The 17,743-nt window shown below is 37.2% G+C and overlaps 1 protein-coding gene across 2 annotated transcripts in view; it reads right to left on the reverse strand.

Annotated features, from left to right (window-relative positions):
- The window catches only part of CCDC186 (coiled-coil domain containing 186), a 54,231-nt gene that overhangs the window by 13,754 nt on the left and 22,734 nt on the right, over nt 1–17,743 (reverse strand). For both annotated transcript variants that reach the window (XM_040486507.1, XM_040486508.1), the window contains exons 4-10: nt 16,352–16,480; nt 10,873–11,085; nt 9,814–9,933; nt 2,732–2,836; nt 2,203–2,301; nt 1,937–2,023; nt 960–1,102 (exon numbers count right to left, since the gene is read on the reverse strand). In XM_040486507.1, coding sequence (XP_040342441.1) covers nt 960–1,102; nt 1,937–2,023; nt 2,203–2,301; nt 2,732–2,836; nt 9,814–9,933; nt 10,873–11,085; nt 16,352–16,480 — 896 coding nt within the window. The remainder of the gene's footprint in view (nt 1–959; nt 1,103–1,936; nt 2,024–2,202; nt 2,302–2,731; nt 2,837–9,813; nt 9,934–10,872; nt 11,086–16,351; nt 16,481–17,743) is intronic.

A 17,743-nucleotide genomic window follows, 5' to 3' on the forward strand; every position in this document is an offset into this window, starting at 1 on the left:
AAGGACAGGAAAAGGGTAGGGGAGTCACAGGAATTTTAATGTTTTTAATATACAATATTTAAGTGCAGAAAGAAAAAATTTAGAGAGGGGTAAGAAATAAAGGATAAGAGAAGAGCATGGGATCCACAGAAGTCGAGAGAAAAGCTCAATTCAGGGGGGAACAGGAACACTTCTTCCATAACAACAGAAGGAAAAGAAAGAAAGGTTGCAAAGGCTGGCGAGTTCACAGGACAGATCAAGAACTTGTTAGCTCCCATTTCTTTTTTGAGGTAAATAAGAGGTAATTGCCCGCTAAGCCTAAATATCAAGGGGAGGGAGACCAGAAGTGTGAACAAAGCAGGAATAGATGCTTCCAGGTCGGGGAGAGGCTATGACTAGGGACATCATTATCATTTCCAGTTGAGGTTACTAACTAACCACGGATTTATCACAGCATCAACCCTGATGATGGTGAGAATTTTTAGCAACGCTCAGCAGCAGATATGGGTAAGGTATGAAAAAGAAGGTATTTGGATTCAAGCTGAATCCACGCTCTGCCAGGTCATGTCACGAGTAGAGTCTAGCTAAAAGGTTTTCCAAGAGGTCAAGGAATAAGGTCAGCTCCTGACTCTGCACTACACACACACAAAGATACAGGTATATGTACGTATCTACCTTTGGGAAGAAAAAGTAAGTAACATAATTTGAAAGTTAAAGAACGGATAAAGAAACTAAAAACCATTCTGTCTTATAAATTGCTATTTCCAATATTGAGGGTATATACACTTTGATTTTTAGAAGCCATGATAGGAACTTCAAAGATAATCCAAAAAAGTTCAAACAAAGACAGGAATTTAAAAGTTTTTCACTAGTCAAATTGTAAAATCATTCTTGTTTAATGCAGTAATGGCATTTAAGAACACAATCTTGAGACAGAAGAGCCTATTGATTAGCATAAAGAAAAGTTGTGAAGTTTATACCTTTGATGCTGCTCCTGTATCTGATCCGCAATTTTCACTCTGTCCAATAAATTCTGAATTTCAGCTTTCTGGCGATTAATAATTTCCTTATATTTTGATAACTCATCTTCTGTTCTTAATCGTTCATCTTCTAGACATTTCACCTATCAAAAATCATAACCAAGTTAGCGTACAAACAATATTTTCTTGTTCCTTAATTACTTCAAATAGTGATTACATATTAATAATCCAAGCTAAATTCTGGAGCGGAACTAATTAATGTGAAGAAAATACAATGGGATGTTGACAGTCCTAGGACTCAGTCTCAGATTTCTTATGATTTAGTCTCGGGAGTTTTAGCTTGTCACATTGTTTTTGCTGAATCTCCATTTCCTCACCTGAAAACCGTATACCTTCCCTACTTACCTCAAAAAACTGGCACGGAGAACAAATGGAATGCACACGAAAGGCACTTTGAAAACTATTAAGTGATGGCAAATTCCAGGTTGTTACTTAAAAGCCTATTTCTAAATAAATGGTATTCAATGATATTTCACATCCATATCAAAAGGGATATTATTCTTCCAATAAAGACTATACTAGATTGTTAGAAATTAACACTGTACAAGACTATATGGGAGAAATATGAAGTCTATTATTTTTTGTCACTCACAGTTCTAAAGTCCAACTTTCTTTCCAATTAATTCGCTGACAAGACTGCCTTACATTAGAGGCCCGAGGAGAAGTTACAGAAACAGCAAATGTGCCGTAAAACAGCAATGTGTGGCAAATAGTTCAAAGGGACTAAAGTGGAAGACATTTTCATTTCAATAAGAGACTCACCTTCGTTGCTAGGAAATCGACATTCTACTCCTCTGAGTTCTTTCATTTTGAAACATTTCTATATAAATATCCTTTCTCCAACACTTGGAAAATCAGAATGAGTCCCAAATTAAAGATATTGACCCTTCCTCTGAAATGACTAACGATTTAATTACCTTTGTTCTCAGTGTTCGTAGTTCATCCATGCCCTCCTTAAATGTTCTCTTCAGATCTTCCAGTTCTTTTATTTTGGCATGATGCATCTTTTAAAAAGTTTAAAAGAAACCACAAATCATTATGTACCAGACAAGATCTAAACGTTACTGCGTGTTCCTTCGAAAAGGCCTTATTATTCTCTTATTACACTTAGTATAACATTATTTATTCTCTCCCTCTGTATTTATTACACAATCCACGGTATGAAAAGAGCAAAGCCACTCACCTCTAGCTGGTCGGATTTTTCTTGCATCTGTTTTTCAAGTTCTCCTTTTGTGACTCTAAGCTTGGCATCCAGCTCATTTGATTTAATTTCTTCTGACTCCTAATGGAAAAGAAATGAAAAAAGTATGACTTTTAAAGTTTTATGCTTTGGAACGTGACAGCTTTTGCCATTGTTTACTGATTGTGAAATGCATACCTTACATACTAAAAAGGATTGCACTGAAAGGTTTTTAAGATGTCAATTCTGCACGAAACAGCACTTAAGATATGTAACATAACACAGAGTAGGTTTTATGTTATACGTTTCCGGTACTCTTCATTCTTCTGACATTTTCTAATGTTTTTATTTGGTTAAAACTTCCCTAATAAGATCTCTATTTAAGCTGCAAGTACTTTAACACAGGAAATAGTCTGCAATTTATTTAACTGTCCTACCAAATCCATTCCACACTACCAACACTGTAGATACAAAACGAGTACTGCTATTTGGTGCAATTTTGTTACTAATCTATTTGAAAAGTTAAGCATACCTGATACGTTTTTATCATATCCTGACAATTTTTCCTTATCTGATCTGCTTCTTCCTTTGCTTGAGTTAACTTTGTTGTTGTTTCTTTGAGTTTATCTTTGGTTTCCTGCATTGACAAAAGACAGTGTAAGACAAGAAAAAAATACACAGTGGTCTCTGCCTTGGTCTCTGACACAAAACTCCTAAAACCCTTGTAATATCCTAAGTGATAAGAACACTAGGAGCATTTCTTGTTGCAATATTGTTTGTGTGTGTGTGTTTTTTTGGGCGTGGAGCCCAACGCAGGGCTTGACCTCACAACCCTGAAAGTAAGACCTGAGCTGAGATCAAGAGTCGGACATTTAACTGACTGAGCCACCCAGGCAACCCACTGCAATATTGCTTTTGGCCTCTGCTCCTGACATAGAGCTCTTGAAACCCCTGTAACTTCCTGAGTGACAGGGGTGTCTTTTGTTCTAATGAGACAACTCTAGGTGGGCTCCTGGGTGAGAGCTGGTCACCAAAAAGACCATGTCATGATTAGAAGCCAGGAATTTTTAGCCCCCAAAGAAAGCCTGAAGATGGAGTTGACGATCCATCATGCCTACATAACAAAGCCTCCATAAAATCCCAAAGTATGGGGTTCAGAGAGCTTCCACGATGGCAAGTACGACCACACTGAGAGGGTGACGCCCGCCAACTCCATGGGGATGGAAGCTCCTGCGCCTGGGACCCTTCCAGACCCCACCCTACACAGCTCTTCATCTGGTTCTTCATCTGTGTCCTTTATCATACCCTTTATAATGCGGTAAACATGTGTTTCTCTGAGTTCTTTAAGGAAAATTTCCAACCCAAGGAGGGGGTGGCTGCAACTTCTGATCTATAGCTGGTTGGTCATAAGCACGGGTGATAACATCTGAAGTATGTATGTGGCAGGGGGTGGGTGGGCATTCTTGTAAGACCGAACCCTTAATCTGTGGGATCCGATGCTACCTCCAGGGAGATGTGACAGAGTCGAGTGAAACTGTAGGACACCTAGGTGGTATTCACAGAGAATTACTTGCAGGGAGGGAAAACCTCCACACATCTGGTGGACCAGAAGTGTCAGAGGTCAAGTGTCTTGTGTAAAAGTAAAGGAGACTCACAGGGAAGAAAGACACAGCAGGGAGAACTGGGTTCTTCCCTACACTGGGGAAGGAAAACATTGTCCCTCACAGACAGCGACAAGGTTGAGCACAGTAACGTGATGAATGGTAAGAACAATGATCAGAGTAGAGAAAGTTCTTGTCTTGACTGCCACTGAGGGGTCACATATTTTCTAGAAATAACACTTTATGCTTCTGACAACAAATAAAGCGGCCTATGCAGTTAACTGATAGCCATAAAATAAAGTTAAATTTGACAGAGTTTTAAGTAAATCGCTACAAGTAACTAACATGATAAGCCAAGACGAACACAGCGTTAAACAGCTCTTTGCACACACACAAAAGACAGTTGTTTCACAGCCATGGTATCTATTCGAAACTGTCTTACACATCCATGCTGTGATTTGGTTTCTGTTCCTAACCACTCTCCTGAAATAGCAATTCTGAAGGTTTGGACGGACTACTCTTACCAAATCCAACTACTTTCTCTCATTTTTAATTCTTGACTTACCTGCTCCAGTTCTGACCCCTTCTGACTCTTTGGATAGCCTTCCTCTGTTTCTACTACAAGACAATATACTGTTTTTTCCCTCTTTGCTGTTGCCTTCTCTGTATCCTCAACTGGCTTCCTGCTTCCTGTGGCAATTTTTCAGATACAGCCCTGCTCTGCAGCTCATTTTCCAAAGTTCTCCTTCAGAGCACCCATCCAGTCCCATGGTCTGGGCTATCCTGTGGATTTGAGACGAGGGTTTAGGTATGACCTCCTGGTAGCTGCTAGTCAGAAGGGGGTAGATGCTGCTATTCTGCCTTCCCATAGACAGAATCCGGGGCATCATAGAGTATAACAATGTATACGCCGTACTGTAGCTTTCGTGTTCCCCCCTTTGAGTACACAGCTTCTGGACAACCCCTGGCTTAGTACTTGCCACATGTTTATTGTTCAAGTATATTTGCTGAATCAACAAGGAATCACTAATATAAACTTTCTGCTGTAGGTAGGCCAGTCTTGCTAAACATCAAACACTCATCTCCCATTTTTCCTTTTTTCTTGTTGTTCCTCCACTTTGAACGTCTTTCTCTTCGTCTTTTGAACCACCTAAATTGCACCTATCTTCACACACCGCTTCTCTCATGTCATTTTTTATTATAATCTCTCATACAATTAAGTACTTAGCTAGATACTTCCAGTTGCTGGTCTCCTAGTAAAAACTTGGTTTGGATTAAAACTCAGCATCACTTTGGGGCGCCTGGGTGGCTCAGTCGGTTAAGCGTCCGACTTCAGCTCAGGTCATGATCTCACGGTCCGTGAGTTTGAGCCCCACATCAGGCTCTGTGCTGACAGCTCAGAGCCTGGAGCCTACTTCAGATTCTGTGTCTCCCTCTCTCTCTGACCCTCCCCCATTCATGCTCTGTCTCTGTCTCAAAAATAAACAAACATTAAAAAAAAAAAAAATTAAAAAAAAAAACTCAGTATCACTTCTAAAATACAAATTATTTGGAGAATTTTTCAAACCTTGTTTTTTTTTTAAATATCAGAGTATTAGCTTGAAGAGGGGAGGGGAGAGAAAAATCGTTCATATATATTTTTTCCCCACTTTCATATCATCAATAACTGAAATAGCTAGGCACACAGTAGGTACTCCACTCAAAAAACAGCAATTGAGAGATTCCTATAATGCTAAATCATTATTAAATAAATAATCGAATAAAATAAGTTTGGTTAAGGTATTATGTTTCATTGATGCAGTCACTCATTCTGTGTTCACTGCCATGTGAGGCACTGTTCTAAGCTTTGGGGAAATCTTACTGGAAGACAGTTAAAATATCTACTCTCATAAAGCTGGTATTCTAGTGATGATCATAAATAATACATAAAATACATAAGTAAAACTACATTCTATTAGATAGTGACAAGTGCTAGGGAGTAAAAATAAAGGGCACAAGCAAGTCTGAAGGGAGGTATGAATGTTGAGAGAGCCAGGGAAGGTGACACTGAGAGGTGACAGATGGGTAAAGACCTGAAAGAAGTGAGCAATAAGAGTCGCTAAAGGACTGGATATGGTGACTGAGAATTCAAGGACAATCCTCAGGTTTTGCGCCTGGGCAACTAAAAGACTGAACTGTCATCTACTGAGAAGGGAAGCAATGGAGGGCGGGCACATTATCCACGGAGTTTTAGACATGTTCAGTTGAAGATGCCTGTGAGTCATCCCAGATGTCAGATGCCAAACAGCCATTGGACTATATGAATCTGGAATTCTGTGTCCAAGTTATAAATCTAGGAGTCACTAGCATAGCTTCTAAAGTTTCATGTTTTTCAAGTCCACCAATCTTGTCTTCTACAGTATCTAATCTTGTTAATTCTGCCCACCATATTTTTCATCTCAGACGTTACATCCATTTCACCTTTCATGTCTCTACTTTTAACATACTCATGCTTTTATTTACCTTCTTGAATATATGGAGTATATTTTTATAACAGCTGTTTTAACATCCTTACCTACTTCTTTCACCTAGGTCATTTCTGGCTTTGTTTCTACCAATTGATTTTTCTTTACTTCTCATTATAGGCTATATTTTCCTGCTTCTTTGCATGTCTGGTAATTTTTTATTGGATATCAGACACTGTCAATTTTAAGTTTGTAGATCCTAGAGATTTCTGAGTTCAAGTATTTTGGGCTTTCTTCTGGGACATGGTTATTTGAAACAATTTGATTTGAGGTTTTCTTTCAAAGCTTTGTAAGATGGGTCCATAACAGACTTTGAATTCGGGCTAATTAGTCCCCACTGCTAAAGCAACACCCTTCTGAGGACCACTGGATGCCCTGTATGTTAAGAGCGCTCTCTCTTGATTGGGGGAAACGTGAACCACTCTTATGAGCCCTAGGAATTGTCACCCCTACTCCTTTCTGATAGTTCTTTCTCCACCTCTTTCTCATACACATATACTGATTAGTACTGAGCTGAATGAAGAATTGAAGGGAACACAGTGCAAATCTCCAAATCTTTCTCTTCTCTGGTACTCTACCCTGTTTCCTATACTTCAAACTTTGTCTCCTCAATTCATGGAGACTTGCTGGAAGCTGTCTGGGTTCTTCTTCTTTGCAGCAACCTGGAAATTCTCCATCTTGCTTGATTCCCTTCTCTCAGGGATCACTGTCCTGTGCTGCCTTTGTTGTCCCAAACCTAAAAACCTTCATTTCATATATTTTCTTTTTTTTTTAATTAAGTTTTTTAAGGTGGGAGGCTAAACTGAACCCTGTTACTCCATAATGCAACAAATTATAGTTATAGAAGAGTTACAGAACTGAACATATACTTCTACTATGTGAGGAAACAGTAAAGCTAATTTAAAGTGAGCACTAGCTTCTAATTAGTGGGCTTTATAAGTTAAACCATACAAGAATGAAGTTATCACTGACAACATCTATGCTCCAGTGAGATTTTATCCTGGGACCAAGTAGGTAAATAGGTAGCAACCAGGTAGGTGAACAATTATATGAGGTACACTGTGGGGAAAGTCCTTCACTACACTAAAAATAAAAGGCTTTTGTTTTTAGAAGCTAGGCGTTAAAAACACATTTCAATTTAACTTCCAAAGGAGTTTCAGAAAAGGAATAAGTGAAACTATTTCTATTGTCTGATCCAATTGATAATTCTACTGATGAAGGAGCTATCCGATCTAACTAAGACTTAGTTTCTGGTAATACCTCTGGAGGCCTGCTCAGCGGTTAACGATCACAGTGAATCCAGTAACATCCAGAACTTCAATATTAATACCTAGGACTGGGTGGGCAGAAACCAGAAATTGGAAAGGGTGCCTGGAGAAAAACTTACAAGAGTCCTGGCTCTTGTTCACATTTTAAAAGGTGGCCTATACTGCCTAGACGGTCATTAAATCTTTGTATCCTTTGATCTAGAGACGCCACCTCACATCTACTAGGTAAATAACGTAAAACAGGTAACCAGGATCCCATCCCAGACACTCTCTCAAAGCAATTACTGTGTCCTCCATGGCTTTTACAGCATCCATATTATTTCATACAGTGCTGTGCACAGAGGAAGGCCCAGTTAAACACCTGCTGGTTAATAAATGCCTTAAAAAAAAAAACTGGTTAATTTCTAATTTCCACATCCTAGGTCAATATGCTTATTTTCGTTTTCTAGCAATCCACACCACGTGACCTCATTATGTCAGCCTTAAACTAATTCTCTAACCTACTTACAAAGTATCTGGTTTCATCTCACCTCAAAGCTGCCATTAAATATCTATTATTACCAATTTTTTAACACATATGGTCACAGAAGACCAAATGTTAGCCTTTCACTTTTCACGCTCCAATGCTAGTATTCTGATAAGTTGCAGCATCCCATCCCTTAGGGCTAGAGATAATGAGGAGAAAAGTGCCACAGATATTAGATATGACCCACTATTATATTCAGATCTTGAAGCAATTTGGATACTTTGGAAATCATTATCACGATGTAGGATTTGGAATTTTAATTCTTCATTCTGTAACTGAAAGTAAAGGGAAATTTTAAATGATTTACAGCCCTGCCTGTGTGAACTGCAAGGATTTCCGATCCTAATTCCTTCTCTGACTGTGTAGCTCGTCAACACTCCTGTGCGGATCAGCATTTAGCTCAGAACTCGAGGACAGCTGCCATTCTCTATTCTGTCACCACCGTCAACACTTCTCCCAACAGTTTTCTCTGACAATATTATATGCAAATATCCAAAGGTTATTAACAGTTCTACTTACAATTATTTAGTGAGATAACCTATGATTATGGTTTTAAACAATATCATTAATCTTATTTTTGAAAACTTGGCAATTGTTATAAATAATACTGCTCTTCAGTTTAAATCCTATTTTGAAGTTGTTCTTTTACTTCACATCTATCATCTTCAGTTGGTGCTTAAAATCATGGCATCACATACCAGCCTTTAGGATCACTTATCATTATATTTTTTTTAAATGATACTCATGAGGCATAATACCAATGCAATTATATTCATAGTAAACAGATATGGAAACATTCTTAATATCTTTATTATACTCTTATTAAAATAAAAATTTATATTTATTTTTTAATTAAAAAATTGTATTAAATGTTTATTTTTGAGAGAGAGAGCATGCATGTGCGTGCACATGTCAGGGAGGGGCAGAGAGAGAGAGAGAGAGAGAGAGTCACACAGAATCTGAAGCAGGTTCCAGGCTCCCAGCTGTCAGCACAGAGCCCAACACAGGGCTCAAACTCACGAACCGCGAGATCATGACCTGAGCCGAAGTCCGACACTTTTAACCAACTGAGCCACCCAGGTGCCTCTATTTTCTTTTATTTTTGAGAGAGCGAGTGGGAGTGCACAAGGGTGCATATAAGCTGGGGAGGGGCAGGGGACAGAGGGAGAGAGAGAACATTAAGCAGGCTCCACACTTGGTGGCACACATGGGGCTCAATCCCACAACTCTGGGATTATGACCTGAGTTGAAGTCAAGAGTCAGACGTGCAACCGACTGAGTCACCCAGGCACCACATAAACAAAAATTTATATTTCTTGATTATAAGAATCTTAGCATCACTGACATTCCTTTTAAATTTTCAGAGTTTACTTTTAATTTTTATAAATAACCCACAGACTCCCCTCTTTCCCCTAAATTTCTGACAATGTTTAATATTAAATATAGATATCAAAAAATGCTTAAAGAACAAAATCAATTTTGGATTTATAAACAATGAATGACAAAGTTTAATATTTTTAAAATTTATAATAAAATTTAATAGTGTAATTTAATATGTAAATCATGCAAGGAAATACCTTTTCACAATTACCAAATATTTAGGCCCCACCTACTCCACAGAAGTCACTAAATTAAGCTTTATGCCTCATTAACTATTATTGCATTTGCTCTTAAAACTGGTTTTAATAATTTTTCCATTGCATGACAGTACTTACCTTGTGTGAATCCATTTCTGCTTTTAATTTGTTTTGTGCCCATTTTACTTTTATGACATGAGAGTTGATATCTTCTTTTAATTTGTCAATTTCTCTGGTGAGTCTAGTAGTTTCACTTTCCTAAAACAATATCACTAGGTCATATTTTTCACTTACACAATCAACCAACTCTTTGTGCATCTTTTATGCCTCATCAAAATAATCAGTGCAATTAACACTGTATTTCAGGGGCTAGCATATTATAACCTACAAGCCGTAAACCTAATTTAAAGTTCAAATGATTAAGAGAGTAGCAAAACCCTAAATCAAATTAATAGACATAAGATGATTAACATTTACATTTTAACCAACTAGATACGTTGCAAGTACAAGTACACCTTCATGATTCTTCTCAACTGGCTGGCATTCAGGCAAAATACAAATTAAATTTTTCCAGAATTCCTGAGAACAATGACAACATTTCTGAACTAAAAGTTAATTTATAAAAAAAAATAACATTCATCATCAAGAAATGATAATCCACTAGAAATAAGACCATGCCATGAGGCAGCTAGTTAACAGCAAGGACTCTAAAAAAGCCAGTAATTAAATCTTTTGGGGAAGCATCTAAGAAGAACATGTTTTTCTACAAGAAAAATATAAATTCTATTCTATGATAAATAACTGTTACATTGAGATTCAGTCAAATTGTATACTTCTGGCTGAAAAATTGTTTACATCTTGATCATACTATGTATATATTTTACCAAAATAAAATGTTTTGAAGCAGAACTCTCATTTCTTCAACATATAGATATTAAAAGAGGACTTTAAAAAAATACCTGTCAAGAAAAGGTTATTTAATAAACATGTGTCAATCTCATTTTTTCCCAGCAAAGACTTTTCACAGACAAGTAATGAGATATTAAAGTTACTAAAACATTCATGTTCTTAGAAGGCAAACTAGCAAAAACCACTTTATGTTTAATAGTGACTTAACCACATCAAGTTATGATTATTTGATTGAAGAAAAGCAAAAAGAATACATTTCAACTAAGGTACAACAGCACCAAGTTATACCTTTGTCTCATACAGCTGGTGCAACCGTCCTTTCTCCTGAGAAAGCTGCTTAATTTTGTTAGTGTTTTTCTCGGATTCTTTATTTGCATCTCTGAGCTTTCTTTCAAGTATCTCTTTTTCCTTTCGAAGGTCTAAAGATTCCTTCTCGCCTCTTACATACTTCATTACCATTGCTTCTTTTTCCTGGCGTGCCTCTTCACATTTTTTGTTGGCCTTTGAAAAAATATCCAGCATTAATAAAACTTTTTTTGCAAAACAAAATCAAAATCAATCAAAATAAGTAATACTTGGGGCACCCGAGTGACTCAGTGGGTTAAGCATCCAACTTTGGCTCTGGTCATGATTTCACACTTCATGAGCTCGAGCCCCACATCTGACTCTGCCCTGACAACAGATCAGATCTGCTATCTCCCTTGCTCTCTGCCCATCCCCTTCTCTCTCCCTCCCTCTCAAGAACAAATGTTAAAAAAATAACAGGGGTGCCTGGGTGGCTCAGTCAGTTAAACATCTGACTTTGGCTCAGGTCATGATCTCATGGTTCGTGATTTCAAGTCCCACGTAGGGCTCTCTGCTGTCAGCACAGAGCCTGCTTCAGATCCTCTGTCCCCCCCCACCCTCCCCTGCTTATGCTCTCTCTCAAAATAAATAAACTTTAAAAATAATTTTAAATAACAAAAAAATAATAAAATAAAATTTTTCTACAATATCACCAATGTATTTTTGGGGTTTTTTTGCACAACATTCTCAGGCCTGTGTCATGAAATTTTTAAATGAAAGGAAAAATTCAGAATTATAGAAAAAAGATACAGCCAATAAATTACTATCACTACTATTTGCTTTTACTCTTTCCTATTCCTTTTACTTTGGCTGACATAGCTACTGTTTCCCATTTACTCCTCCAGATCCACTCTTCCACTCTTTCCTATCCCACCCTGTGCTTTGGGAAGATGACTATCATGGACCGTATCAATAAGTTCCCTTGCCCTCATACTTCCGGTTGGATTCAGTCAACGGGAGGCATTAGGCAGATCAGAACTACAGGCAAAGAGTGAGATCTGGCTCCTCCAGAGTCACCACAGGTTCACGGAAGGCCACTGTCTGTGTCAGGTGTCCACACTATACAACTAACCCTTCTGAGTTGCATTACCTGCTCCCTCTCCTTATTCCTTTAGCCCAAAGAGTAACAGTGGCTCCTCTAGCATCTCAAGACCCCGCATTTTCCTTTGGGTCCCCTAAACCTTGTCCATACTTTTTTGTAAAGAGTCCTTTCACTACATTCTCAAATCGGCAGTTTCTGTTTTCTGCCAGGACCCTGACTATATGCCTGACAATTCCTAAAATCTAAAAATCTTAGCTCCCTTGCTAACTGTAGGCTAATGAATGATCATCTGATTCCTTGTATATGAAAACTTTTCTAAAGTTTTTCACTTAATAAAAAAATATCTAGGGGCGCCTTGGTGGCTCAGTCGGTTAAGCGGCTGACTTTGGCTCAGGTCATGATCTCGCGGTCCGTGAGTTCGAGCCCCGCGTCTGGCTCTGTGCTGACAGCTCAGAGCCTGGAGCCTGTTTCGGATTCTGTGTCTCCCTCCCTCTGACCCTCCCCCATTCATGCTCTGTGTCTCTCTGTCTCAAAAATAAATAAACGTTAAAAAAAAAATACCTAATTGGATTGTGATATCTATATACTCTCAAAATTCTGTTAATATAAACCAGTACTCCATATTCTGAAGTTTCATGCAATGAAAACTTCTACAGATAGCCCTTCATTTAAGTAAATTTACACTCATAGCTTGCAAATATGATGGAACACATATTTATGTTACAAAAGATGAAACCTTAAACTTTAGAGCTTTTCATTGGCATCTTGTGGTAAATACCAACTGATACTATAACTGAATTGAAGAAGATATAACATTAAAAAGAATGTAGGTAAAGCTACCATGGTCTGATGAAAAGTACACGACAAAGAACGTTTCATGAAGTTCTGTTATAGCTGATAAGCACATCTAGTAGACACTCAGAATACTATACAAATACTTTTCAAAATTGTCCAATTGGGCCCCCCCCCCACTGAAATAACCTGTTAATTTTCAGGAAAAATTAAGGGAAATATTGGAATAGGAATGTCAGAGATCCCTGAGGATTTCATGATGTAATTGTGGACAAAAATTGAGAAAACTGTGCTGGAACTGGTTAACGGAATTAGCTATATTTTTAGATAACTGAATAACTGTTCTTAGGAAAAGCAATTAATGATAATATCAACTTAAAAAGAAGTCTAGTTTCATAAGTTGATGTTCAGATAATGTATTAGCTTTTGGAAACACAAAGAACAAGTTGTGGCTTCTGTCCCAGAAAAGCTCATTATCTAGGTATGAATAACATATAAACAAAATGTTTACACGTTATATAAACAACATATATACATATAACATGAACAAAAGCGCAAATGCCTAGTTGTATAAAATAGCATAATTTTTTTGAGGATATCAAGACATTTTGGAGGATTTAAATTTAGCATGTTGGTTGGACTGGGGTGGGGGGGAAGTAGTTATGAAACAGATTTAATTAGAGATTAAATCTTCAAAGGAAGAAGGGCTTCTCTTATCATGCTAATGAGTTGAGATTTTATCCTACAGGCAATGGGAAGCCAAAGGATTTATAAATCAAACCTTTTATTAAACAAATTAGTAAGATAACTGGTGGCAGGATGGTAGCTTCCCTGAAATTGAGAGATGGGAAGCAGAAAAACCAGAAAAAAGACAATTAAAATAAAGTAAAATATTATGAGGTTCTTGACTATGCGAGGGATGTCCTGTTACTCGGTCATCCGTGGATCAGCTGCAAAGGAATAATGTGGGGTGCTGAGTGTTCACATCTCTAGGTCTCAACCCAGATGATGGCAGCACCTACTTCCCAGAACTGTTGGAAGTATTAAACAAGATCATACAGTAACTATTGCTTAAGCTTCTGCAAAAAGTCTGTCCATTTAGGGTACAGATAAAGGAAGAGGAGCCAGTAAGTCTTTGGATTTGACCAGTTTAAGATATTTATCACTGACTTGGATAAACACACAGAAAGCATGAATAAGATAATCAATAGGATTCAATACCCAGTTAAAATTAAGATAAAATGTAAGATGTTCTGGTCTCAAAATATGGTAGATAAACCATCCCCATCTAAAACACCAAAAATTTAGATGAAATACAACAAATATTCTTTTAATAAACAGTTGAGCTCACAACAAAGTATGAGAAACCCCCAGGGCCCAAGAAGCTAAGAGGAAGCAGGAATCCAGAATGGTATGCTAGGCCTGAACTCTTCATTGCCCTGTGGACATTTCCCAATCCAGGAATGGGGGTATAAAGGGAACATGCTGGAAGTCCTTGAGAATTTATAATGTAAGCCTACCCTCTTGGAAGTTTGAAGTTCGTATTCATTCTACCTGCAGTCTGAGAAATGGAGAAACCTCAAGCTGGAAAATTAAACTGGGGAATGTACTGTGTGTGCGTAAACAGGTGCACACTCATGCTGGGAATCTACTTCTAAATAAAATTTAACCAGGTTTGGTGACTCTACATGAAGGATAAAACAGTGTTCATTTTACTATTCTTTCATCTTTTCTACAGGCTTAAAATTTTTCAAAAAGTTGACAGGCAAAGGTAGGGGTAAAAAGGAATGAAGCAGATCTATAAATATTTAAATGAAATGAATTCCAAAATCTACACCATAATACCCACTTCATAGGGTTGTTGTGAAGATTACATAAGTTGTAAAGTGCTTTGAACGTGGCCTGGCCCATAGCTAAATCTCAATACATTAGCTAATGTTAATAACTTCACCTATACTTTTCATCATTATAGAGAGAACAATTACATAGTAGTGAATGCAGCATGTTGCCAATTATTTTAAAAAGGGGGGATGGAAGGAAGGAGAATACACACATGCTTGTCTAGGCAATAAACATTTGGGGAAAATACACAGGAAACTGGCATCAATGGTTACCTCTGGGAAGGGGGAAAATGGGAGAAAATGTTTGGAAGAAGCCTCATTTTTTACTGTTTGAATTGTTATTGTATATATCCAACTACTATTTTGTTTTTATTTGAAAATATAATAAACTCTAAAGAATACATTTTTTTTTTAATTTTTTTTTTTCAACGTTTATTTATTTTTTGGGACAGAGAGAGACAGAGCATGAATGGGGGAGGGGCAGAGAGAGAGGGAGACACAGAATCGGAAACAGGCTCCAGGCTCTGGGCCATCAGCCCAGAGCCCGACGCGGGGCTCGAACTCACGGACCGCGAGATCGTGACCTGGCTGAAGTCGGGCGCTTAACCGACTGTGCCACCCAGGCGCCCCAAGAATACATTTTTTAAAAAGCTTGGTGGTTCTAATTATCAGTTACGTTTGAGTCTACCAAAACCAACAAATTCTTAAGGTCTCATCCTCTATATTTCTCTTCAATTAGTACAAAAAGTTTGAGAGCTGAGAGCATAGATTTTAAATCATCATATTGTAAAGAATCACAGAAATAAAGGTTGAGGACCAACTGTTTGCTAAAGTTCTTCCAGAAAGCTACCTATGATAGTAGCTTTAGGGCAGAAAGAACAGGATCCATCTCACTGACAGTGTTAGCAGGCAGGTAACACTTTCTGATTCAATTCACTATAAGGACCAATTGTTAGGCATTATGCTAGGTTTTATGAATAGAGAAATGAAGATGACTAAGATCCTATACTTAAGAGTGCAGGCAATAATAACACAAAAACAATACTTAAAATGATCTCTTCTGAAATCCATATATACCAACTCAAAAAGGTTACCAAAATGAATTAAGTAGGAAACCCCCCAAAAAGATATACAGTAAGATTCCAATCAAGTAGGAGGAATCAGGGGACACCTGAGTGGCTCAGTCAGCTAAGCATCCGACTTTGGCTCATACCATGACCTCACAGTTTGTGAGTTCGAGCCCCACGTTGGGCTCTGGGCTGACAGCTCAGAGCCTGGAGCCTGTATTCGGATTCTGTATCTCCCCCTCTCTCTATCCCTCCCCTGCTCACGCTGTCTCTCTCTCTCAAAAATAAATAAAACGTAAAAAAAAAAAAGTAGGAGGAATAAGTATATGAATACATACACATAAGCTTGTGTGACATACCTATGTATGTGGTAAGATACATAACCAAAGTATTAATAATTACTACAGAACAAGGAGTGGGATATAAAGGGATTGGGGGCAGGAAGAGAGAAGTACAAATGAAGGAGGACTTTCACTTTTTTTTCTATATACTTCCTTAATTTTAAAAATATTTTTGTAGTTAGCATGTATTTATGCATTGCTTTAGCATTTTTTAAAAAGATTAATTACCTATTCTTAAGATACCACTGATACTCAAAACAGTCTAACAAGTTAGTTTATAATAAACAAGAAAGAGTCACCAGAATATCAAGTTAATAATGATATTGATTTGAAAAATACCTGTTCCATTCGATGGGCCATCTCTTTATGTAACTGCTGAACTGCATTTTTAGCTGCAATGTCTTGAGCTACTAGTTTATCTTTGGAAGCTTTAACTTCTTTACTAAGTTCCTCTATTCTTGATTCTAACTGAAAAGAAAATTATTTCCAGTTATTTTCATAGCTATACCAAGTAGGCCACCAACACTTTAAATAAATATAAACAATGAAAAGGAACACAGAGGAAGTAATGAATATACTTCAAACACAGAAATCAAAAGTAAATGTTAGCGATAATTCTAAATCTCATTAGAAGTAAGTATAAAGCTGACACAGATTCTGGTAAGATGTATATAGTAAGCTCCAGAACAATCACTAAGGAAATAAAAAAATATAGTGAAAATATGAAAGAAATTTAAATGTTACATATTTACTTAATGCATAAGAAAGCAGTAAGGGGGGAACGGGAACAAAATAGACATGATACATATAGGGAAAAAATGGCAGACAGAAATCCACTGTCAATAACAACATTAAGTGAGATTGTGTTAAATAATCACATCAAAAGGCAGAGATTATCACACTGGAATAAAAAAACAAGATCCAACAATATGCTATCTATAAGAGGGATTTTAAATTCAAAGATTCAGACTAAAAGAAAAGGATGTAAAAAGATACAGCTTGCAAACAACCATAAGAGGGGTGGATATACTAAGATGCAAAATAAACTAAAAAAAAACAAATGTTACCGGAGATAAAGAGGAATATTTCATGATGGTTAAATGGACAATCTATAATAATTCTAAGTATATATGTACCTAATAACATAGCACCAAAATACATGAACCAAAAACTGACAGAAATGAAGAAGGCAATTGATAGTTGGAAACTTATCCTTCAATAATGGACAGAAGTACACAGAAGATTCACAAGGAAATAGGAGACGAGCAAAATTATAGAACTGGATCTAACACATTTATACAACATTCCACCCAACCAGAGAAGAATACACATGCTCATCAAGTATGCATGGAACTTTCTCCAGTACTGAACATATGCTAGGTCATAAAACAAACCTCTATAAACGTAAAAGATTGAAATCATATAAAGCATGTTCTTCAACCAGAATGGAATGAAACTAGAATCAATAACAGCCAAGTAATCTGAGAAAATCACAAATATGTAAAAATTAACACCTCAATAACTAATGGAAGAAATCATAAGGAAAATTAGAAAATACAAGGTGGTGAATGAAAATAAAGACACAACATACCAAAACTTTAGGGTTGTATCTAAAGCAGTCTTTAGAGGGAAGATTATAGCTATAAACACCCCTATTAATAAAAAAGAAAGATCTCAGGGAGCCTGGCTGGTTTAGTCAGTAAAGTGTGCAACTCTTTTTTTTTTTTTTTT

This window comes from Herpailurus yagouaroundi, unplaced genomic scaffold (genome assembly GCF_014898765.1).
Source record: "Herpailurus yagouaroundi ecotype Mexico unplaced genomic scaffold, PumYag 163, whole genome shotgun sequence".
Taxonomy (NCBI): Eukaryota; Metazoa; Chordata; class Mammalia; order Carnivora; family Felidae; genus Herpailurus; species Herpailurus yagouaroundi.